Source organism: Pimephales promelas, chromosome 12 (genome assembly GCF_988280905.1).
Source record: "Pimephales promelas chromosome 12, fPimPro1.hap1.1, whole genome shotgun sequence".
Classification (NCBI taxonomy): Eukaryota; Metazoa; Chordata; class Actinopteri; order Cypriniformes; family Leuciscidae; genus Pimephales; species Pimephales promelas.
In genome coordinates, this window is record NC_142780.1 from 12,878,116 (window position 1) to 12,904,848 (window position 26,733).

At 37.2% G+C, this 26,733-nt stretch overlaps 1 protein-coding gene across 2 annotated transcripts in view; it reads left to right on the forward strand.

The window, feature by feature from the left end:
* ulk4 (unc-51 like kinase 4) overlaps nt 1-26,733 on the forward strand; it is a 256,347-nt gene that overhangs the window by 135,086 nt on the left and 94,528 nt on the right. For both annotated transcript variants that reach the window (XM_089117516.1, XM_089117518.1), the window contains exons 30-31: nt 409-501; nt 13,830-13,878. In XM_089117516.1, coding sequence (XP_088973642.1) covers nt 409-501; nt 13,830-13,878 — 142 coding nt within the window. The remainder of the gene's footprint in view (nt 1-408; nt 502-13,829; nt 13,879-26,733) is intronic.

A 26,733-nucleotide genomic window follows, 5' to 3' on the forward strand; every position in this document is an offset into this window, starting at 1 on the left:
ACAGAATGTTAGCCTTCTCAATTGCTTACTCATTTCATGACACATAGAAACACAGTTAAAAGTATTAATTCTTGGAATAATTGCACAGTTTCACCATCATAGAGCAAAAGTTTGTCATTTGCATCTGTTTTAGGTCCTGTCAGTTTAAACATTGAAGTGATTTGAAGCCATTTACGCTCAAAAAGACACGAAAGAGACCTCAATTCGGAACTCCGGCACTGTTGTCTGTGCACACACAAACAGAGCAGCACAGACACCATGCAAACACGGCATTCTGCTCTCTTTCTCATTTGTTTTTTTTTTTTTTTTTTTTATTGAACTGACACATATACACAGAATTATGTCAAAATGTCTGTCTTATGTCAAAACACATATTGCATAGCTTGTTTAAAGCACATCTCTCTGCAGGTATGTGACTCTGCTCCTGGAGCCAGATCCAGTACCCATGTATGCTCTTAAACTGCTGGTGTCCCTCACTGAGCACAGCTCACCCATCAGCAGGTAATCAACGGCACATCAAACTAACGCATTTTAGGAAGACCTTAATTTGACAGTTTGCACGGGTCCTCCTTCCTTTCTGTATAAGCCTCAAGATGACACCCCACACAATTCTATTGCATATTAGCCATCGTACCCTTTTTTCTAGATCTAGTTTACTGTAAATCCAGTTCTCTAACCACAAGACAACAGCTTGTCCTTTAATTAATAATAACTAATAATATATTCTTACTGAACAGAATACTAAGAATATTCACAGTTGAAGTGTTGGACAAAAACACTCCTAATAGTCCCAGAGATACCAGGCAGAAGATTGTCTTAAGGCTTTTCTTTCCTGTGTGTTGCTGAACTCAACCTTATTAGATTATTGATCCTTCAAAAGTAGGTCATGTTGTGAAGAAATAAACTTCAGAGATGCCACATATAGTTTCTAACTGCACCCACAGACATAGCTTTGTGCTGGAAAGCCAAAAAAAGCTCAAATAAAGATGAACTTAAATTGTATTATTCTATAAATTTACGAAGTATTTATAAATCTATTATGAGATAATTTTTGAAAATGCTCTAAAGGCTCTAAATCTGTCTGCACAACTCTTGTGGATCTTACAGTAGCTTTGTTTGGATTAGTAGCTCACATGCTTACACACACACACGTGCACATACTGTACAATTTAATCTCTTTTGTCTTTTTAATTGTTTTCCCTGTTTTTACCACCTTTCTCTGTGGGCTTTTACGAGTGTCTGGGTGCACAGGTGAGGAAGTAAGTGTGTGTGTGTGTATATTTCTTATCTCACCCCCCCCCCCCCCCCCCCCCCCCGCGGTTTCTCTAATGGCTCCTGCTGGCCTCCTGCACATTGTCTTTTTGGTGCTGATAGAGCTGCAGCCACACAGTTGAACTATTCAAATTGATGTCACCTATCGGAAAATGCTCGTCTGTTGCGGAGCCATCCCCCCACCCCACCCCCCGCCTGCGAAGAGCTATTTCCACTCACAATAGTGAAATTAAATTGCGTTGCCGGTGCTTGATAAAGTCCCAAAAAACGCAGACCTTCACTTGATGGGTTCCAGGCGAATGAGATTGCAAATGAGGGACATTAGCTGGTTCTGTGCGAGCACTGGTGTTCTTTTATTATCGGATGTGATAGTAGTTCAAACTTTCCAATTATCGAGAACCTTTGGCCACTCTTGGGTTTAATAGAGACTAAAGAAAATAGATGTGCTCTTAAGAGAGTTGTGCTGAACGGCTTCTCTAAAGTGTTAATTTTGCCAGTACTAATAATTTATGTCTAGTACGTTAGCCATTGCTTAGACAGGGGATAATGAACTAGTTTCTAACCAGTATGTTTAGTTATAACTCTGAATGGGCTTTGGCTCAGCTAAAGGAAGGGCTGTGACTCACTGATGGTCTGATTGACTGAAACTAAATTGTGTATTTAGTCCTTTCTAGGAGTGAGGGAGCGTGTGATTGGCTGTGACAAATTGATCAGACCACTAAAACATCACAGTCTCTTTTCTTATATTTAATTTTACTTTGACAGAAAGAGCCTTTTCGATACTGGAGAGCTGACAATAAACAATAGGGAAGAGTGGAAGAATGACTGCGTGTGCATTGCTTGGCAGGCCATACTTCCTACCTACTCAAAAGGTTTAATGTGAATGGAATTGATTTGTAGATATCCCACAGTCACGAATGCTTTCAAACAACTACAAAAGACTGTGCCTACTTTCCTCCCAGATACTTGCGTAAACATTATGGCAAGCGCGCTAGCCAAACAGAATATAAACTTTGTCGCCTGAAGACCCAAGTTTGGTTTGAAGACGAACAACGGACGTGTTCTCTCACCATTACCATTATTATTTTATTATTTATATTATATTATTAATTATTTTTTAAAATATATTTTCTTTTTAAATTGTTACAATTTACATTGATTGGTCAGGCCATATTACAGGTATAATTACATTGGTACAGAATAATTCTAATGAACAACATGTTACTTAATATATAATAGTTTTGTGAAGTTGCCAATAACATACGACAGATACAACTAGGACAATTTAAAGGTAATATTGCTTAAATACAGGTTGAATGGTGGTAATTTTTATTCTTTTTTATTATTATCATTAGGGCTGCACAACATAATAATGCATTATTCGCAAATACATTTATTTGCGTAAACTCACAATAACAAGAAAACGTTGTTCTTTAACATTCAGGCGCGCTTCATGATCTCCGCGAACTGAAGCGCGAGAACTGAAACAGCCGCATTCGAATTTGTTCGTTTTAAATTGGAGATGTAAAGCTTTAGGCTAAACGAACAAATTCTAATCGAAGGCCAATATCTTCTGACTATGTAATTATGTAGCTAATTAATTTCTCTCTAAATGTGCATCCGGAGATGGAGAATTGTTTTTAGCCGAAAATGATTTAGAAAACAATAGTTTGTTAATAAATAATTAATGCCTCGTTATTTTATATTATTTTATTATCAGACACATTTATTATAGCCTATATAAATCACTTATAAATCCCATTTCTGCAGGCTGTGGTTACGGCTCTTCTCATTCAGCATTGCGGGGGAAATTATCATTTCCAGGTTCTAATTTGGCCTCAGAAAACCAGTAAAATAATTTTTTTTCATATTAATTTGTCAAATATTTTAAATGTTTAAGGGGCAAATTCGTCGATATGTAGCCTATATATAGCCTATATATTTTTGCGCAGCATTTGGTGTATAAGCCTACAGTTCAAATGAACATTTTGGTGTTTAACTTTGCTATTTACAAAATACAACAACCGTTCATTTTTTATTTTGCAATTAGGCCAACGGATTAAATAAGGGGAAACGAATGAACACAAAAGTAGACCGTTTGGACATAATACGAGGCAGAGTTCTTTTTTTAAAATTCATAAAAGATACAAGGAATATAGCCTACTAGACAAAACCTCAAAGAAATGCCACAATCAAGACCGCGGAGCAGAAATGAGGGAGAAACACACAGAAACTCTGTGACTTTCCCTGCCATTAATGCTTGGATGACACACCACGTCTCCTTCCATAAATAATAATAATGTCTAGTGCGGTGGCTGGCTGTGATATACCAACGTCCGTTGTCATCATTTTTGGAATGGCTTATCGCGAAAGGAAAAAAAAATGTTTTAGTCGCATAACACCGTTAATAGAAACTCTGTCATTTCGCAATATTTTTTTTATTGACAATCAGAAAAAAAACCCGCAAAAGTTTTGTGCAAATATGTATTGACGCCACTTAACCGAGCAAAAAGGTTTCACTCGGTTATGGAATTTTAAACGGTTAATCGGTTAACCGGTTAACCATGGACACCCCTAATTATTATTATTATTATTATGTATGTGCTAGTGTAAATGAGGTGATGTCTTTCTACACCAATGGAAGTGTCTTTGTTGCTGCTGTGAAGGATGACACCCCCTGCTAGCGTTATATTGGACAGGACATGCGGTGTGTGGGAGCTGTCTGTGTCCATGGTGCTCAGGCATGTGGAAGTGTCACGGTTTGTTTGTATGTGTGACTGGCTATTATTCTCTCAGCACTGTTTATGTGGGCAGCTCTGGACTGAAAGGATGTGTGGGCATAGCAGTTGCTCTGGCTACAAACACTGGCCCCTGACAACATTGTACATCCACTGAACGGACGAGACAGAGATGGACGGATGGATGGTTGCTGTTTCTGGAATCTATGTAATGGATCTATTTGTTAGTACACTAGAACAACAGAAATCTCAGAGGTCTACCAGGGAGAAATCACACCCTACGACGGCTCTGACAGCGTCTCGGCCCCAGAGGGCCGATGGTTCCAGTAAATGTCGGGGTGGCGTTCCAAAAGAGTGAGGGTAGGGGATCGAGGGCCGCATAGAAGCTCTCCTCACTGACTGATTGGAGATCTGATGCAAAGGTTGTCTGCAAGCGTAAAGATTATGTGTATACGTTCTCTTATTAGATGCTTTAGTGTCTTTGGCTGACATTTACCTGTGTAAATGCCAATCTCGGCACTATCTGTTTCCGTGAAAATTCTGCTTTGCACCGTTGAAATCACTCTTAGAAGCAAACGAAAAGTTGAGGCATTCATTATTTTCTGAGTTAAGACCTAGCGGCCTCCTTTTAGAGACAGGGAAAAGACAAGATGTAGGATTGAGATTTGAGATACCTGTAATGGCTGGAGTGAACCTCAGCTGATTTGTCAACATCACCAATTACATCAGCTTCATTGTTAGTGTGGAGGATATCTGTCCTGAATTGACAGACCAGGCTGGCTGGTTAACTCTCTACAGTCCAGGGCATGTGTGTGATATTCCACTCTATGGCAGTGCGCACCACAGCCCATGGTTACGCTCACCGGTAAAATTAAGTCGTTCATAGGGGTCATAGGGTCATTAAGTCGTTCAAGGGGTCATATTATGCTTCTCCACTTTTTTTAACTTTAGTTAGTGTGTAATGTTGCTGTTTGAGCATGAAAAAAAATATCTGTGAGGTTACAAAGCTTAAAGTCCACTCCAAAGGGAGATATTTTATTAAAACAGAATCCCTTTTCAAGAACTACAACAAATGGTTCATTTGGACTACAACGTGATTCTTCCGAATCTTATGAAGTCACAATGTTCCTCATTTAAATCATTTGCGCCCATAAGCAAAAATGCTGTGAAGCCTGGTTGAGCTGCATTAGAGAAGACAGTGTTGTGGCTATGTCAAAGAGACCTTTCTAAGGCTGACAAATTTCGAGTGGACATTTTATGGAGGTCAATTTTCTTTTGCTTTGTAAGCTCTTACTTTTGTAAGAGAGTTGAGCGCTCCTTAGGAAAATTAACCATGATTTTCTGATCGATTACTGTTTGCATTGCCTTTGTTTTCCGACATACATCATGATTGTGTGGTGGATAACATTGTATCTATAATGTATTAGAAAATAACGAAGAACATACCACTCTGAAACGTCCTGTGGAATTCGTGCTTGCAAATTCTCTGCATGAAATCCGTTCTGCATGATCCTCTTGTTCGTAAACATTGTCAGGGTCTGAATCGGACTCAAATTGGTTTGAAATTGACGCCATCATTATTCATATTTACACTAGAGAAGAACTCTCAGATATGGGAGGCTGGACATTTCCTGAGCACGTGCTGAGCGGTGTCGATCTTAACACACTCGGCCAGCTAACCAATCACAGCACATTTCGCATTTCTGGAGGGACTTTGTCAAAATCGGTGTGTTCGAGCTTACCTTGGGTAGAGGAGCTCTAATAATGTAAAATATGTGAAAAATAATGTGTTTTTTGAACAATCAAGCACGAAGACATAATCTAGTACACCCCCAAAACAAAATCAATACTTCATAAAAGGGCATAATAGGACCCCTTTAAATTCATTTTGTTTGTAATGAATTTCTTGAATAGTGAATTGATGTTCACTAACCAGCAAATGAAAAGGGCATTCTTGGTTGAGTGAGTCTAATCTTCAGAAAGGCTGAATTTTCATGACTTTTAGAAAATTATAGATAAAACTGACCTTGTCTGCTAGTGGACGTTGTTAGTAAGTAAACTGAATAATCTTGTGTGAAAATGTGTGTTTAATTGTCACAATGCCCTTATAATTATCAAAAAAAATGCTTTGTTTTCTTTAAGCAAAATATGACTTCTCATTCCTTCAGATTTTGGGGTGATAGATGACCCAAACATGTACTTAACAGATTGCATGGCATTCATGCGTAACCTAAAACACAGTCCATCACTACGTGGGCCACGATCACTTTATCCAGGTACGGGTTTTGCAGTGAAAAACTGTGCCTCTGCTGGATACCTAGGATAGGACTGTGTAAGTGGAACAATAACCTGGTTTGTCTGAAAGCTTTGTAAGTGAAAAGCTCAGTATTTTTTTCACCCACCCAGTTGACCTCATTTACCTCTGCAAACGCCTGTCATTCAGAAAGATGGATGAGTGATCCTAGCCACTGGGCTGCTTGCCTATTAAAGACCTAATGGAGCACATACCGGGCACAAATAAGCCTTCGCTGAGAAAAGGCCGCAATCCCTCTCCCTTTCTCTGGTGTGTCATGATAAAATGGCCCTATTCATTATGCCTGCTTACTCTGTTGTACCCAGAGTGTGTGTGTGCGTGAGTGTTTTGTATTGGCTTTTGTGTTTTGTTGGTAATTGTAGGGGTAATGATGTTTGTTGGGAAGTAGAGCGCAGACAGATGAGAGATCATTGACTGTTCTGAATAAACATACTGGAGAAAGGGCACGTCGGTGAACTGAGTGTACTGATTGCTCGATGTGCGTCACTGTTCTGTCAATGGACTCCATGTACCGTGAGTGACGGTGAATGAATTGATGTTTGCTGCAGGTAATCTATTCTTGTTACGTTGAATAGTTTCTTTTGTGCATATTAACTTTGTCTGAGCCGTGGCCTATTGGTTTATGCAAATTGTTAGACAGGTTGAGGTGGTGGTCTTTTGGAAGACGTAAATTGTAGTTTAGCTTTTCTGTTTTTACTGTATACTAGCGGTATTCAAATGGCGGACCATGGTCCGGTTCTGGACTCCGGCTTGGTTCCATTTGGAGCGCAGGAATAATGTTTCTACAGATAAAAAGTAAGCAGCGGTTCACATCACAACCGCTCAGGGCCATTTATGGTAATGATCTTTCGTCACTACATCCTTTAATATTTTTAATCTAGAGCCAAATGTGCTTCATTCAAGCCTTTTCCGCAACTTTCGCATTGATGATGCAGTCACAGGGATACTTTTACCTAAAAATGGAGATTGTCATCACTTGTCCTCAAGTTGTTCCAAATCTGCATGAGATTCTTTCTTCTGTTGAACACAAAAGTTGAATCACAGAATTGTTTTGTTTTCAACAGAAGAAAGAAACTCATACAGAGGGTGAGTAAATGATTACAGAATTTTTAATTGTTGGGTGAAGTATTCCTTTAAAGGGTAACTTAACCCCTGGTCAGAGCCTGACTCCACCCACTGGCAATATTTGAAAAATGCTGAAAAAGTGGGCAGACCCCAGTGGAGATAGAGGGGACGAAATAGATGCTAAAACACTCTATCCTGATCGTTTTCGATACTCGCAATTCCAACTCCTGACTCCCTACAGTGGTTTTGACGAAACAAGCTGGGTTTTGTACTCCCAAGGGCGTAGCTCGCATGGTGTGCTGAAAACTTCATACGTCACGACGTGCAGAACATCCAATAGGAAAATTCAACTGCAGTAGCCACTGTTCAACCTGAAGAGGGCAGCACTAAGACATTTTTACACCATATATTGTAGAAATAAAACGCTTTAAACACAAATGTCAAAAAAGTTGCTCGAATCAATGACTGGTATTAATAAAGATCCATTCTTACAGATCATCATTAACTAAAAAAAGTTGGTTTAGTGTTTAGTTACTCTTTAACAACAGTAGCAGAAACATGACAGGCAGCAAAATAAACACTTTTGTTAAAAGGCTGCAGAAAACAAGAATGCAACAAAAAAAAATTATTTGTATCTGTCATAAAGTTGACTACGGCCATTTAACTAAACCAGGTATGTAATAAGTAAATGCGCGGCACCTTTTCGCTTTTTTTTTTCATACAGTTGGGATTATTAATCAGCATATTAGCCCTCAGAGGTATAAGGTGTTTTGGGGTCCTTGAGATGTTTTGACATGCCCTGACATTTGTGCTTTTTTCAGTTGCTTATAAACATATTAATGGCACAGGTGAAATTACTCTCTGTTTAGCACAAACAGGGCTACCATAATATGTGAGCAACATGTATGTACATGTTTGTATTTTTGAGAGAATATTGTTTATGTATGGTTATTGAAAAAAATAAAAATTGAAGTTTCTGAAATATGGCCACAAAACACTTACTAAATATGGGTCCACAAGACTTGACTAATGGATGTTGTCGCCTAGAGTTTTTTGCTTCAAAATGATCTGAAAATCATCCTGCCCAATCATTCACATAAAACAATAGATTGTTTTAAATTGGCGTGGGCGTGAACGGTAGTAAACTCGCATCAAAATTAGCATTTTTCTTTATTTGACAAAAAGCACAACACTTTGTTTTTATTGTGAATATCCACAAAAAATAGACACTTAACAGGATCTAATGATGTACAACAAAATATGTAAGATCAAAATCAACAGAGTCATTTGAGTCTCTTTTGCACTTCTAAAAAAAGAAGTGAGCTCGTCTCGCCGGTGCGATAGCCTACCCCAGAGGGTTAAAAGCATTTCATAATAAACAATGTAATTCTTTGGAAAAATATTTAGAGATGGCAAGGTAAGACAAAAAAAGAGTATTATTGAAATTTCTAGTTATTTTCTAGTTTTGTCTTGTGATCATGACGAGAGTATTTATTATTAGATCATGTACGTTGTTTGTTTTTAGTAGTTTAATTTCTTTGAGCAAAATATTAAAATGGTCTATACTTTTCTTTAAAAGTAAACCCTCCTCCCCTAGTATGTTTTCTCAGTCCGAAGGCCTTCTATGTGCCATACACGCAAGTGTATTCATATCCATTTGGGAGAAAAAAAAATGTTTTTAACATTACTACAGCTGCTCCGATTGGAAATGTATAACTGATTGGTTGTGTCGCTATCCAATTGCGTGCAGAGAGAATTTGAAATAGAACCGTTTATCCCGCCCCTCGGATTGAGTCCTTTCAATGATGAGTTCCCAGACCTAACATCCATTGATGTAGGTCTGGCATGCCAGTCTAGGAGAAAAATGGATTCCACAAAAACATTTAGCAGCATAACTGTAATAATAATAAATGTTATACTAAAGCGCCAAATCAGCATATTAGAATGATTTTGAAGGTCTTTGACCCTGAAGATGGCTGCTGAAAATTCAGCTTTTCCTTTAAAAGAATGTTACATTTTAAAGGGTTCATGAACTGGCTTTTTAAATTTTATTATATTGTTGTCTGAGGTCAACTTATTTCATTCGCTTGGTTTTTGCATTCAAAAACATCAAAATGAATAAGTAATAGGCTATTTTGTACCCAAGTTTTTAGCCTACCTGAGAAACGCTTAGTTTTTATGGGCGTCTCGCACTGAAGACTTGGAAGTAAACGCCCACTGCTGTGAGTGGATAACAGTTTTGGATATTATAATGAGTCCCATAAATGCACTTGGGGGAAATTGTTTTGAAAACGTCTAATGTCGTAAAATGGCAACCGGAATGATTCGACCCAGAGTCCGTGTGTTGCACAATTCCTGTCAGATTCAATATAGACGACACAGCACCTTTCTTTACTCTTAATTGGTCTGCAAATCCAGTCTTGTTTACAAAACAATCCTCAGTAAAATGAAGCGAACAGACAGACGATGTTTTACCCTCATCAGCTGGAACATCATTAAAAATAAAGTTTATCCATGCAGTCCTATTGGAATCCGGAGAAAACTTATGCAGCGACTGTCTTCTTCCACAACCAGGCACTGCACAATATTTTGTACTGCTCGCTCGGTAGCTCAAGCCCCTTTGTCATCACGAGGTAGGCATCTATGTTATTTAGCTATGCGTGTAATGCGTGAATAGGTGGGCGGGGCTAAACCGGCCGTGTTGAAGTAGGGGTGGTGATGGCGCAGTGGATAAGACACATGCCTTTGGTGTAAGAGACACGGGTTCGAATTTACTGCGAGATACCAATGTGTACCTGAGCAAGACACTTAACCCCTAGTTGCTCCAGAGGCGTGCGACCTTTGATATATATATAGCAATTGTAAGTCGCTTTGGATAAAAGCGTCAGCTAAATGAATAAATGTAATATAAATGTAATGAAGTAGGCGTTGATCTTCTTCTGCAGGGTGGTGTTTTATCCTCTTTGACGTCATAGTTCCCAATTTGAAAAACGAGTCGTTTGCAGTAGGGTTGGGTATCGTTTGAATTTGAACGATTCTGATTCCGATTCTTTGTTTCGATTCCGGTTCCTAACGATTCTCGATTCCGATTCTTCTAAGAGGCAGGGTCAAAAAAGTTTAGCTAACCTTGCTAACCAACGGCCTTTCTGAAGGAAATAATCCTTTCTGAAGGAAATACTCCTTCTGTAAAAATACTCCTTTTGTCACAAATTTTGCATTTTGCCGAGATTTCGTTATTTTTAGAAAAGTGAAGCCACACTTTGGATCGCCGACGTAAGGTACTCATGTTCGACTCGCGTGGTTATGCCAACACTTCCGGTAGACGCTTCTTCGTTGGTGTTGTTCAGCGGTTTCTTCTTCCGCTCGGTGGACTGTGAATATGGAAACGAAATTTTAACTTTTGAACGATTCCGGGAAAAACGAAAAGTTAGTCCCGGTTCCAATCGATACTCGATTCTCGATACCCAACCCTAGTTTGCAGAGGCTGGTGTCAATAAAAGCTTTTATTGGACTAACAAGGACATTTTCAGTTCTGAAACTTACAGGATATTCTTATAATATGATGACCTCTTAGATGTCAAAAGCTCAATGAAAATTTGATATCTCAGTTCATCACCCCTTTAAGATGGATACAAATAGAAAACAGTTATGTAAATTGTGATATTTCACAATATTGTATTTTTGAACAAATAAATAGAGCTTTGGGGATCATAATCCTTGGCCTGAAACGTTTAAACGGCAGTGTGTATGGACTCAACGCTAACGCACACTAACAAACAAAATGACATTGCTGTTGCTGTTCCTTATATGTTTTTTTTTTTTTTTTAACCCAACTCCATCAAAATACAACATTATTTTGGCACAGTAAAGCCTGTTTTGGCCCTTAAAATCCCTAAATCCCAGGTTGGTTTTGAGCTGTGCTGACTTCTAGTAGACTTTCAGGCACAAAGAAGATATTTTTTCTTTGAATCTTTGATTCATACAGCAAGAATTCAGCTAGTTTGGGGAGATTTACTCGTATAGACCTCTGCATTCACCTTATCTCAGGTTTCCTGGGCAGCTCTCTTTCTCACTATAAGAAACCATATCCTCCGTAGAGGACACTCTCAGGGGAGAATGGTCAAAATGCTATGTCCTATATCTCTGCATTGACTGGGGAGGGCACCATAAGTATTTCAAATGTGACCCTTCTTCTAATTTCATTTTATCTGTCTGTCCTTTTCTCAGATTATTGTGGTGTTCTGCTCTATGCACCTTTTGCATACTGTAATTGGCTGTGAATCAAAGACCTTAATCAATAAGAGAGCATGGCGAGTCATTTTCAATAAAGGCTTCCATTACTCCTCTGGGCTTGGCCATCTGGAGCATTATATTGCTGGGTTTCAAAACCTTGTGAGCTGCCTACCTAGACAGCATTGGGACAGCACTTTTCATTCAGGCCAAGTGGACTGTTTACCAAGACGTATTTGAAAGTTCAAGTCAAACGAAACGAATCTAGTGAGTAGCCAATATAGTCAGCACTTTTGGACATCATAATTACATATGAACCTATTGAGCTGCCTTGTCAGCAATTTTTTGCATCATATAGACATTTTTATTTAAACGATTTAAACCTTGTGAACTGCCTACCTTGTCAGCAATTTTAGACATCATATAAGCACATTTAAATATTTGACTCACACTAAATGAGCGCCCTATCTACAGTCAATGGCATTTTAGCAACCATACACGTTCAAACATTTGATTCAAATAAGTTCATTACATGTTTTGGCTAGCAAATTATATTCATGTTTGAATAATCAATTTAAACATCATAGTTCAAGCCTTCCTTGAGAGTATTATTAGACATCGTAAACACATCATTCAATCGATTCAAAGAATTGAACATTGGAAGCTACCTACCCGTACAGCTACTTTTGGCAGTCATAATCACATTTGATCGTTCATTTTAAAAACTGAGCTGTCTCCATAGACACATTTATATATTAGAATCATATTCTCTGAACTTAGTGACTTCCTTCTTGATAGCATTTTTTGAGCATAATAGTCGTCTTCGATGTGTTTGATTCAGTCCTAGTTAACTTTCTACTTGAACAGCATTTTTGGACATTGGAAAGATTCAAACAAATGATTCAATTTTGAATGTTCAATACTTCAATTCAAACAGTTCAAGCTTATTGAGCTGCCTACAGTGTAAAGATGCTTGTAATTTTTCCAAAAATGAAAAAAAAAAAAAAAATGCTACAGTTAAATTTGGTTAACTGTAAGTTACCTTACCATATATTGTGAAAAACTCTAAATGCTTAAAGAGGTAATGAACTGGCTTTTTGAATTTTATTATATTGTTGTCTGAGGTCAACTTATGACGTTCACTTGTTTTTTGCATTCAAAAACATCCAAATGAGTAAGTAACAGGCTATTTTCTACCCTAGTTTTGAGCCTAGCTTAAAAAAGCTTGGTTTTTATGGGCGTCTCACACTGAGGACTTGGAAGTAAACGCCCACTGCTGTGAGTGTATAACAGTTTTGCATATTATAGTTTTAACTTACTTGTCGGTGCACTTGGGGGAAATTGTTTTGAAAACGTCCAATGTTGTAAAATGGCAACCGGAATGATTCGCCCATACATGTTTGACGTGTGTTGCACCATTCCTGTCAGATCCAATATAGACAAACATGCACATGCTCTGAGTATAATCATATAGCCTATAGATCATTTTAGCTGATGTTTTGTATGCTATATTTTAGCAACTTGCAAATTATTTATGCTATCTATGAAAGTTGGGGGGAAAGTTGTACACCTAATACAAATATAAATAAAATATCTCCAACTTGCAGAGAGAATTAATTTAGTTCGCTAATAAATAAGAGCATAAATTTAGGTATTGTGAGGTTTTGAATTTCCGATTATCGCGATACTTTTGAAGTATCGGTGCACCGTGCAACACTACTTCACACTGTATGTGTATAAACATTGACCATGTTTTATGAACAGTCCATTTACGATGAATTTTAGTCCATTTTATTGTTATGGTGATTAGCAGTACATTTTAAAGTAAAAAGCCAGTAAGAATCTAGGTGTCAAACACACTAGGTTTTTATATATAGCCCCTCTAGTTCTCACTCTCAATTTATTACTGTGTTTCCACCTGACTTTCTTCCTCCATCACTCTTTCATCTTTTCAGCGGCATACTTTCTCTCTCTTTTTCACTCGTCACTGGATTAGTCAAAGGTCATTTTCCCAGCTGACTGATCTTGGCACGGCAGAGCGTTCACACCTCAGTGGTCCTGTTCAGTGCCAAAACCCAAACGTGTGCACAAGTGTCACACTAATGAAGATGGAACATGGGCCTAATGCCATGAAGTAAATGTGTGTGTCCCAAGCTAAATATGTGTATAATTATGTGTGTGTGTGTGTGTGTGTGTTTTCCCCCAAACAGGCTTGTTAGAGAGAGCCGTCTCCTGCCTGCTATCTTTCAAATCATAGAGGTAAGTGTGCTTCTGAGCTTTCTGGTTTCCTCTGTTTGCTTGATTTGGGAAGCAATGAAATTACCAGAAAATCAAAAGCTTTATGCAAATCTGAAAACACTAAATTGGAGAAATTGGCCATTTTGCAGAAATGCATCAAAGTATTTTAGAAAGAAATAGTGGTAGTACTTGACCTGTCCTAGACGAACATATGCTATAATGGTTTTTTAAAGGCATAGTTCACTTAAATGGATAGTTAAAATTAATATTTGGTATGTTTTAGCTTACCTCAAGGGCATCCAAGATGTAGGTGTCTTTGTTTCCGCAGTATTTTCATTATTTTTTGATATTTTTAGGTCAAACCGTCTTGTCTGTCAGTCATATAATGGAGGTCTATGGTCAACACCTCAAAGAGCATGCACAGAAAAGTCCAAATTAAACATGATTTAATGACTCATAAATGTAAGTACACATTGATGGCCTAAGACACGAAACAAGCGGTTTGTGTGAGAAAACGAACAGTATATTTACATCGTTTTATCTCTTGTAGCGACAGCCACGTCCAAGTGATCTGAGGGCGCAGGTGCTTCGGTCACAAAATATACGACAAGAAGTTCCACTTAAAAATAAAACAAAGGAATCAATTATCACTCTATTCATTTCAAATTAAAAATGTTAATAAATTAAAATCAATATCAAAATCAGTATCAAATTTATGTTTTCAAATTGAGAGATAATAGACGTGTCTGAAACTAATGGCGCTTTTCTATTACCAGTACCAGCTCGACTCGACTCGGCTCAGCTCGACTCAGCTCGCTTTTCTTTCCGTTATCCATTGCAGACAGTACCGCCACAAAGAGTACCCGGTTGTCCTATCAGGCTCTCGCTGGATCCTCTCTTCGACCACCAAACAAAGGACAGTCTGCAGTCTCCTCTTTTGTCTCCTCGTTTGACCACGGCGTATTCTTCCGAGTTGCCATAATAATAGTAGTAAATTTAGTAACTGTCTCTGGCCTAACTATTTAAAAATGGCAGGGTTATTATGGATACTCCATCTGGCACGTGCAATGATGACGCAGTGAATGGTGACGATTGTCTCTGACCAATCAGCAGTCGGCATTGTTTTCACATGACATTTTAGTATCGCCTTAGCTCGCTCAGAACCTCGCCGGAGGTGGTACTAAAAAAAAGTACCTGAAAGCAAGAACAGGTACAAATTTTACACAGTGGAAAACCAAACAAAGGCGAGCCGAGTCGAGCTGGTACTGTGTAGTGGAAAAGCGCCATAATTCACTATTACGTACAAATGTTATTATATGTAACAATACAAATTCAAATAAAGGAATCTCTTTCCAAAGTGACAAATAAAACTACTAGTCAAAGTTTTTGGGTCGGTTAGATATTTTATTGTATTTGAAAGACGACTCCGAATCCAGTTTTCCTAGTTAAAAGACGGGGAAAGTGTTCGACGCGCATGGTGCATGGTCTAAAACGGATTTGCTATTTACATTGCGGAATTTTCAAGCGAAAAAACTGAATGCTTCTCCAGAGAGGAAACGGATGTGCTTGTACGTGAGGTTAATACGCACAAACAGACTATCAACAGGACAAGCTAGATTTCACCATATCGTTATGTACATGTAATCTTTTACATTATATATATATATATATATATTGTATTTCAATTGCCTCAAAATAGTAATGTGCCATCAATGCTCCTAAACACACTTCATTCTCAGACCAGCATGGGCAAATGGGCAAAAATGCATTTGCTATTTAAACCACGTGGCACAGGACATGAAAATGATAACTGTGTGCGGCTGAAACTAGCAATAAAAAACTTGTGCCGCGCTTGGCGTATCATAGTCTTCAGCTTCACATGAACCTTCATAAATTATTATAATATGCTGATTTGCTGCTCAAAAACATTTCTTCTTATCGGTGTGGAAAACAGAGATTTTTTATTTTTTTTTCATTATTCTAAATAGAGGTTTTTGAACAATTGAATGCATCCTAGCGGAAAATTTCTTATGTTTAAAATGTTAATTTAAACAGTGCAGTATTAAGGGTATAGCATAACTTGGTAACATATTTACTGTGTAGGCATTTATATAAGGGCAAATAAGCTATATAAATGTGTGTTTGTGTAACAGTCAGACCTTTCCCTCTGAGCATGTTCCCATCCCAGTATCTATTGAGTTATTATGTAAATGAGCCAGTAGGGGTCTGACCTATCAGAGTGTAATGTGTAATTGGGTTGCAGAGTTAATGGAGTGTGGATGTGAAGCCTTTTCAACAGCAGGTTACGTTCTCATTACAGTGGACCCTACATCGACTGTTAACAGTCAACACCACCCCCACCCCTCGAAAACATACAAACACACATGCATACTTATTTCAAGTAGGCCAAAGTGAACTGCAGTTTAACATATCGGCGCTGTCAGGCGGAAACCTCACTTCTCCAAAACCATTACTTTTCAGGAAATGGAAAATAAACACTCTATTGTTTTTAAAATAATAAACACTGTGTTGTCACTGTGTTGTTGTGTTTTCATGTATGGTCAGACACTTGCATGAATGACCCAAATCAAGCTCTAATGGAGTTTTTTTTTTTTTTTTTTTTTTTTTTTTTTCACACTGACACTGTAAACCCGATTAAAGGGTTGTGAAACCCCAAACTAAAATTTCTGAGATTTTAACAGAGGTATGCGTGTTGAACACCATTGAAGACAATTTTTAGCATCTGTTAGATTTAATAATAGGGTTAAAATTGTAAAATTTGAGGGGTTTTTTTTCGCTTTTTTCGTCTTCCGGGTTTAAAATCTTCATTGTGTCCACGTCACCCGCTGTGATGTGGCCGTGCACTGTGAGTGCGTTGACGATTCATCGGTGTCTCATAATTATTAATGAGACTGAGTTTTCTTATCCTATGAGAAGACACAGTCTCTTAATTATTCATGACACCACGTGGATCTTTCCAACGACAGACATGTCAAACTGTGATATATCGCATAGTAGATGAGAGTCAATCATGGGACACAAGTGTTTGTTTTCATGGTGCAAAGTCCAAGTGTGTTGAATATGTTCCCCGCAATGCTGCCAGGGCTAGACTCTGGCTCTGGACTGTTGATTTGCCATCAACCACGGACACATCTAAACAGTCTATGATCTAAACTATAGTGTGTGCCGCGAGCATTTTCTCGAGAGAGCTGCGAGAAGTGTAGAGTGGATTTCGCCTTGTTGACAACTAATGCGTCTTGCGAGAGATGCGGTGGTATCCTGAGGACTTTTCTATCCCTTCAGAGGTGTGTGTGTGACTGTGTGTGTGTGCATGTGTGTGTCTAAAATGAGAAGTCATCCACGTCCGAAGAGCCATCTTTATTATGAGGGTTCAGGGGGCCCGTAGACTATTCATGGAACGATTTTTTTAAGCAGAAAATTTGTTTCTTTTTTTTTTTTTTTTTTTTTTAATGCATTTATAGTGTCTATAAACCACTATATATTTTATAATGACATTATAATTATACTATACATGTAGCCTACATGAATATGTTTTAAATAGAATTACGATTACTGTAGGCTAATATATGTAGCAGGGCTTTCAGTTACTTTTGAAAGGACAATAATAAAGTGTCAGTGTATTTCATCAGACTTTAACTTTGCCAGTTACATATAAAAATCTAGCATTTCCTCATGTTTTACCATTGCTTTTTTAGTGACAGTCGATATGCATGGGACATTGACAGTGATGGCTATACCACACCCACTCCCTCCCTTTTTTCTCACAGCTAGCCATGCCCATTTAAGTTGTATTTTTCAAAAAGATTGTGAGCTAGACTTGAGCTGAAAGAGGGGGGTTTCATAACCCTTTAAGCTGGCAAAACTTAAAAGTATACTTGTCACCATGATAGTAAAAACAATAAAATAAAATAAACCACGTAACCGAAACTCTTATAAATTAGCATTTCGAAACTTTACGCACAATTAACTAATATATGCCCTAATATATGTACAGAATATTAGGGCTATCAGTTAAACGCGTTATTAACGCAGTTAACGCAAACCCATTTTAACGGCGTCAATTTTTTTTATTTATTTTTTTCTATCGCCCGTTTAACGGTCTTTTTGGCCAAGCAAACTTTGTAGTTTTTTCACATGCTCTAGCAACTGGATGTGGCATGCGTGGCGCTGTGTTATGAAACCCATTCATTTCAATGGCGAGGGTGCTTTGTTGCTTCGTCGACCAAGGTGCAAGCGGATCTAGCTAGACTGGAAACAAAACAACAGACACACCGCACACACTTGTTCACCAAATAGTTGGTTAATGTTACGTTATGAGTGGATGCCAATAAGATTCTGAATGGAAAGTTTACTTTTAAAAAGTTTAAATAAAAAGCATTATATATTAGGGCTGCAACTAACGACTATTTTAATAGTCGACTAGTCACCGACTATTGAAACGATTAGTCGACTAATCGGATAATTATTACATTTTTCTAAAATTTAGCATGAATTGCTTTAATTATGTGGAAAATGATAGTAAACACAAGAAAGAAGGGGGTACTTCAATGAAAAATGCATATTTTATTGAACTTTGCTGCTGATAGGCCGATTTATACTAAAAGTAAATAAAAAATGCCCTGTCTAAAACCAATTAGGCACAGTGCTTGGTCAGTATAGACATAAATATATAAATAAAGAAACTCTATCATTTTTATAAAGGCCAGGTACATTTGTTTTACAAGAAAAAATAAATTAAAATCAAGTAAACATTTTCTTCCTGTAGCTAAACCAGGGGCAGGCACATTAGCAGCAATAAAACAGTAGCAAAAATATCAAGTGCATTTTGTGAGATACATTCAGTGGTCAATCTGTTGCAAAATAACTTTACTACTCGTGATCCAAAACAAAACGTATTGACTTCCATGTTATTTGCCCTATTTTCCGCACTTTAATGCGCACCTTCAATGAATGACCTATTTTAGAACATTTTTCATATATAGGGCGCACCGGATTATGAGGCGCATAAGATACTGCAGTCACACGTTTGACTGGGTTTGCGACTTTGCGTTATGCATCAACTAGATGTGCTAAAGGGAATGTAGTGCGCGGCGTTTATTAGCTAGTGTGAGCGCGCTGGGGCGTGCACGTAACTTTCGCAGCCTGACTCATATATTGCGACTCATATATTGTTATGAATGAGAGTGAGACGACCCGGTTACTATGAACGGGGAGCGCTTTATGAACGTTCTGTGACGCGCGAGTAGCGCCGGGGACAGTGTGTCTGTTAAGAGTGAGCGTTCGTGAGCGGGAGACACACATAACCTGATTTATACGAGGTTGAACTGGCCGTGTGACAAAGCAGGCATAAGATGGACACGAGCGCGAGTTCGCGGGCGAATTTAATAACGCGGGGCGTTGTTAACTAATTGGTCCATATATAAGAAGATCCGGATTATAAGGCACACTGTCATTTTTTGAGAAGATTAAAGGCTTTTAAATTCGCCTTATATTGCGGAAAATACAGTAAATCTTACCGAGGCGAGTCAAACTCCGTTTCATTCAACTGTCCGACGTGCTTTCTTTTTAAATGTTCGTGCATCACCGAGGTGCTGCCGTGATAGCAAGGACTGCTTTGCATGATACAGGTAACCTTTTTATTCACCTTATCCAGGCTAAAATGCTCTCAAACTTTAGATGTTTTGGTATGTGCAGCTGCTGCGTTGGACACTGCCATTTCTGTATGTTATCGCTCAGCAGAGAAGCGAAAGTGCTCGGTCGAAAAAAACCAAAAAAAAAAAACATGTCTGGCGACAATTCGACAATGAAATTCATTGTCGACTATTTCTATTATCGATTTTTGTCGACAACGTCAACGAATCGTTGCAGCCCTATTATATATATGTATTTTTTTTTATTTTTTTTTTATTTTACTTTCAATAACTGGTCATTGTTGAGCTACCCAACAGTAATTCAGAGCCTGCAGATTTTCAAGAAGTATCCGATGATTGAGCCTTGGACGTTCCCATTACCTGAAGTGAAAAATTGCCATTGCATTAAAAGAACTGTTCAAGGTTAATGTTTCATGCACTGTAATTTCATTTTCCAAAGCATATACATTTTCATCAGCCAAGCCAACCAAATAAAAATCAAGTATTTTTTGGCCATTTTTATGCAAAAAAAAATATGGTAACACTTTAAAATAAGGTCCCGTTAGTTAACATGAGTTAATACATTAATTAACAAAGAACAATACATTTGTTACAATATTTACTAATATTTGTTAATGTTAGTTAATTAACAATAGTAAAGTTTAAGAAATGCTTTAGTCAACATGATAAATGAAAAATGCATCTAATGTAGTTAACTAATGTGTATAAATGGAACTTTATTTAAAAGTGTTATATTATTAACACAGTGTCAACAAATAATTTTGAAATCGGCAGTGCATTAAAAGGTTAGTTCACCCAAAAATGAAAATTATGTCAGTATTTACTCACCCTCATGTTGTTCCAAACCTCTATGTGTTTATTTGTTCTGCTGAACACAAAGGAAGATATTTAGAAGAATGTTTTAATCAAACAGATCTCATTCCCCATTGACTAGTATGTATTTTTTCCTACTATGGTAGTCAATGGGGAATGAGATCTGTTTGATTAAAAGCAGAACAAATAAACACATAGAGTTTTGGAACAACATGAGGGTGAGTAAATACTGACAGAATTTCCATTGATTCAACTGAGAATATTACATCTGAAAGTCAAAATCAGTGGCAGTTTCTTCCTCACCATGCAATGAGCTGACTGCACACACCTGTTGTCTTCATTTACCCGATTTCCCTCTCTTGATTTGATTTGATTTGATTTTATTTGACCACTTAAATATAAAAAATATGAAAAAAACAGTAAGAAACTGTTTCATACATTAAAATCAGATACAAAAGTAGTCAGGGATAACACAATAAAGCCCGAAGACTTATTTCCATTGTGGTCCCTTAATTTCCATTAATTTCCTTATTTCCATTGTGGTCTTATGCACTGATCTGTGGTCTGTAATCACATTTGCTGCTGATTTTAACACCGTGCCAGTAAGGTGGGCTCATCTCAGACCTGTAACATCCATCTGTGTTTATCTATTTTCTTTTCTTTCTTTTTTTTTTCTTTTTTTTTTTTTTTTTTTGCAGATAGCATTTGTTTTGGAAATTCTCCAGCAGTATAGCAAAGCAGTTAAGCTGCACTTTATTTGGTCAGTTGCTGTTGTCTGGCTAGAGATTAAATCAAACAAAGTTTTTCAAAGTGTGCTCATTTGCATATTGATAAATTCATTAAATTTTAGCTCTGCCTCAGTAGATAATTCCTTAACTATTTACCCTGACAAAATATCCTGGCCAAAATTGATTACAAAATGATGATATTGTGCTCATGCTTACTAAGTCAAGCATTAGTATTACTTATTGCTCATACTTGGATTTTTTTTTTTTTTTTTTTTCTCAGCATTTTCTTTTCTAAGCATTCTGACTTGCGTTCTTGCTTCTATTTGTCCTGAGGGGACAATTAAAATAGATTAAAAGTTTCGTAGATGTCATTTGAATGAACAATATCTAGAGATAGATCAATCAATGTATTACCTTTCATGCAGTATGTAATATAGCTGCTTGTGAATGTAAAAGGTCTGCAATGTGTTAAAGATCAAAGTGCATGACAAATAATAAAATTATCGTCTCCTAATAGAAATAATTGACTCTGAACTGCCGAAACGCATTAGTAATTCCAGTCTCACTTCCTGTTACAGACCTATGGAAAAATGTAAAAAATTTGCATAATGGAAGACTATTGTCTTCATTGGCTGCTCACAAACAATGTCTACTTTGCCCTGCCCTTAAAAACTGTTGTTGTAGCTGAGGCCTGGAAGAGTTTGGTTTGTGTTGTCGATATGTCAAGAAGATGCTGTTTTCTACACTACTAAAACAAATTCACTTTACATCAACTCCAAAAGGATGAGAAGGACTCACACTAGAATTATTACTGGGGAAAAACTACTGAGTACCACAGTGTAACAAGCAATGATGAAGCCTCCAGAGCTCAAATTCAGATATTGTAATGTTCTTTTCCGACACGTGAAAACACGTCAAACTACTGTAACCGGTTTCTGACTGTTTGAAAAATTAGGTTATGTGATATGTATTTTAGGGCTGGGTAAAAAATATAGATTTCTCGATATTAATCAATTCTCATTTTTACTGTCCGATATCGATTCTTAAACCTCAAGAATCGATTAGTCATCCTGTTTTCATTGCATGAATGAATGGAACATTGCAGTGTCGTAATAATCTTTGTGCCTTGTTACTATTATTATAAAATAAAGTCTCAAATTTCGAATTAGGTCCATTTTTTTACGAAATTCAAAAACATAAATAGCGTTTGGCGCTGTGGTGTGAGATCGCTCTGGCTCAGCTCAAGAGAAGGAAGATCTTCTCTTCCGCCTTAATATCAGTTACTCCGCCTTAATAATCCCAGTAACAGCGCTAAATGAACATGAATGAGCATCTGAAAGTGTGTTAAAAGATGGAGTACAACTTATCGAAATCCGTATCGTCACATGGAATCGCTCCATCAGTGTTTCATCTGTGGAAAGACGTCAGTTAAACAGCTCGTAAACAATGTCATGTAACGTCACATTTGCTTCAGAAAAACCATGTGACCATAAACTTAGTCAGTTAGTGAGCTAGAAAAATTTACTTTAAAGAGGAGAATTTTGCTAAATATATGAACCATATTACATATTCATTATAATTTTTAATGTTCTTCAATATTTAATGCATGTTTGAATAAATCAGGCAGGTTTTTATTACAGCCACCATTAATGTTTATATTTCATATAACTTTCTTATTATAAAAATAAAAGTGTAATTTAAGTGTTTGTATAGCTACAAATCAGTTCATTTTTATCTTCAATATCCAATGAAGCCTATAGGCTACTGACTCCCATAGTTTACAGCATTAGTTAAGAGATTTGTGTTCCTTGAGAAAATCCAAAATAATCAATATTGAATTGAATCGAATTGTAATCGCAATCGAATCGAATTGCAAGCTGGTGAATCTAAATCAAATTGAATTGTGAAATCTGTGTCAATACCCAGCCCTAATGTATATTATGAGAAAATGTAAGTGTTTTTTATCTTTGATACATTTAAATCTATTGTAGGACACCTAAACAACATGAGGAAACTTTAAAATAGCATAATAAGGGCACATTAAATGAAAAAGTTGTAGGTGTGCTCTGGTTAGAAAATGTCTCAAATTTAGAGGATGTTATAGAATGAACAACTCTTGCGAAAAAATGAGAAGTAGGCTATTACACTTAAGCAGTTTCATTTGAAAGACCATGATTTATTGTTGATAGTCACAGCTAAAGGTCATTGTAGGCAAGATGCACAGCATCTCTAAACATGCTCTGTTGTTGCACTGTACACTCAATTCTGAATTCAGTTTTGTTCTTTTGTTCTTTTTTTTCATGTGTGATTCGGTGTGCATGAATTATATGGATGATTAGTTTCATTTGGTTATTAGGTGCTCTTTTGAAGTCTTTAAGTGTCCTTTTTTTGAAAAGACACCTACATTTACCTTGAAAAAAGCTTGCAGAAAATACAGTTTTGTTTGAATCATCCTTCAATCTGATAGTTTACTTTGCTGGATATAGGAAATGATGAAAAAAATAAACGCATTAAACTAGATAAATGATGTATCCTTAAAGGGAGGGTTCACCCAAAAGAGAGTTCATCACATGATTTACTCATCCTCAAGTCATCCTAGGTGTTGATGACTATCTTCTTTCAGAAGAACACAATTAGAGTTATATTAAAAAATGCCCTAGGTCTTCCTAGCTTTATAATGGCAGTGAAAGGGGGAAAAGATTTTGAAGTAAAAGTAATCTATACGACTCTAGGGGGTTAATAAAGGCTTTCTGAAGTAAACGATGGGCTTTTGTAAAAAAAAAAAATCCATATTTAAAATTAAAATAGACTAACTAGGCTAAAATAGCCGGTAGACGGGCTACGCAAGTCGACTTGCTCCAAAAGAGTAACCCCTGATGCAATGTTGGAGTAGCGTAAGGAATAATTGAAGACAGGCCGTTGAATTATTAGAAAAATAATGCCCACCCGAGGTGTTACAGCCATTCCGCTTCGTGTCGTGACCGCATTACCACCTCGGGTGTGCGAGGCTTTTCTAATAGCATTTTTTAATAAATCAAAGTAAATTATTCCACTTATACTACAGTTACCACACCTCAAAACATTGTTCAGATGATGCATTCCAAGATGTTTGTCAAGTTTTTGTCATTAAAACGCTCTTGTATGTAGGACTAATTTCTTACGCATCTAATCCCATGCCTCTGTTGCTTTTTCCAAAACGTCATTTTAGAGGTAGTAACTATAGACTGTAAAAAATATGGACAAAGCATCTGTGACGTCACCCATAGACTTTCTGAAGAACAGTTTTGAGGCTGTTTATAGGGGGTATGGGCGGCGCCATCTTGGAAAAAAAAAGGGAAATCCAGTTACAGTGCATTAACTAATGTTACCAAATGCAGCTTTTGATTTTAATAATATATTCGTAAATGTTGAAATTAACATTAACTAAGATTTAAAGTATTGTTTTTATTGTTTGTTTGTTTTTGGTTTTTTTGCATCGGTAAAAGTATTGTTAATTCTTAAGGCCATTGCACACTGAGTACGAAATTCGCATCCGAAATTTTTGCACGTAAAAAAAAAAAAAAAAAAAAGACCTCACGTTATGTCAATCACGCTTACACACCGCCTCCAAAACTTTCATCCGTCATAAATAAAATTTCAATTTTCTGTGTTTTTTGCATCCACATCCAGCATTTTGAGAGGTTTTTTGACAATTTAGGGCCGGGGGAGCTCGTTCCGCACATCCTTGCACATGCGCAGTCCTTTCAGTTTCGGTTTTTAATTCAACCAAGGGTTTAGGCTATGTTCTCTTGATCGGATTAGAAAAGGAATAAACCTGTCCTTTTAATCAGATCGAAATTTCGGATCGATAAATTTGTGATTGAGCAGCAAATTCGATAACTAATGTATTATTTTGGTATGATAACCTGTAGCCTATATAGCTGTACTGTCTGCCCAGCGCTTCCGCCGGGCCGTGTGTGTGTGTGTCCATAGACATACTGCCAGTCTCTGTTCAGGATCGATTGGTTCACGGAAATTGGTGGTCTTGCTTTTAATATGTGGCTCCAGAATCGCTACTATTCCACTGACATTCTGAAATAAATTTTGAATCACTCGGGATAAATTCCCAACTCCTTGATAAGGAGGTCCTTCCTCTCTGTGCAATTTCAGGATTGGATGGACCCAATATTTTCTCTTTCTTCTCTTTTCAATAAGAGAGAGGGCAACTAAAACATCCTCACTGCTTGACGAATCCATTTTGTATTTTTGTGCGGTTTTTTTTCCCCCGAAAAGATTTAAAAACTACGCATCGGAATGTGCAAGGTTTCTGTGCGTGACCAATTTTTAGGCCGATGAACACAAAAAGACACTTGAAATGAAAAAAAGAAAATTTCGGACTCAGTGTGCAATGGCCTTTAGTTTGTGTTAACTAAAGTAGTTACTAATGTTAAATATGAAACCTTATTGTTAAGTGTGACCATAGCCATGATTTCTGACTTGTGGTCCTTTCCTGATCGCCTCTCCTATCACTCTATGTCATTGCTTCATCTTCCCTATCAATAATAAATGCTAAAAGACCGTAATTTCCTTTCGGAAATCTCTGAAGTAACATCCTTTGGGGGGGGGGGGGGGGAATAATGCCTTTTTTACTAACCAGTGACCAGGTCTTTAAGGTCACACAGTGATCAATTTTCTCAATTAAAAGTCTAATCTCTAGAAATTAAACTTTCTTTGGAGGCCAAACTAAACTGAATTTTCCCTATCCAATCAGAGTGCAGCCAAGTCTCTGAGTCTCAGTATAATTCAGATGCGGTCCATTCATCCTCATGAGCCCTGAGAGGACATGAAAGGAAGCCAAGGACTCTAATGAACAAGAAATCGCTAATGAACAAGGAGAGAGTGGTTTATGTGACTTCTTTGGCCATCTCAGCAAGCTCTAGTGGGCCGTAAGAGACGTTAGCTACAGCCTCACATCCCCTTTAATCCCAATCCCTCAATACTTCTGCCCTTCCAGTTCACAATCTGCCCTCCACACAGAGGTTTGGGCCTGTTTGCTGTAACAAGCGAAGGGATTACCGCTTACCGAACATTTGAATTGTGTAAATGTGCTGAGGCGAGTCTTCTCTGTGTATCCCAAATCCCAAAGCGCCTTATTGGTCGAAACTTTCAACAGAAAGAAGACTAATACTGATGACAAAGGATGAGTTGTTTAACGTATATTCCAGCCTATTCAGCTCTACGAAGATTATGCTAGGAATCAGTCTGCAATTGTACAACTCACGTGTCAACCGCAGCAGGTCAACAGTTTTAATGTGCTTGAAAAAGTCTATTTTGCTCACCAAGTCTGCATTTATTTAATGATGTTGTGAAATATTATTACAATTTTTTAAAGAAAATTTCTAGTTTAGTATATTTATTTAAAATATCATCATTCGTTACTCAGTCTTCAGTCACAGGATCCTAAAATGTATTTCTTATCATCAGTGTTGAAGACTGATACACTTCCATTCAAAAGTTTGGGGTAAGTAAGATTTAAAAAAAAATAATAATAATGAATTAATTTAAGAATACTTTTATTCGGCAAGGACACTATAAAATGAATCTAAAGTGACAGTATAGACATTTATAATGTTACTAAAGACTTCTTGTCATTTGAACTTTCTATTCATCAAATATATAAAACT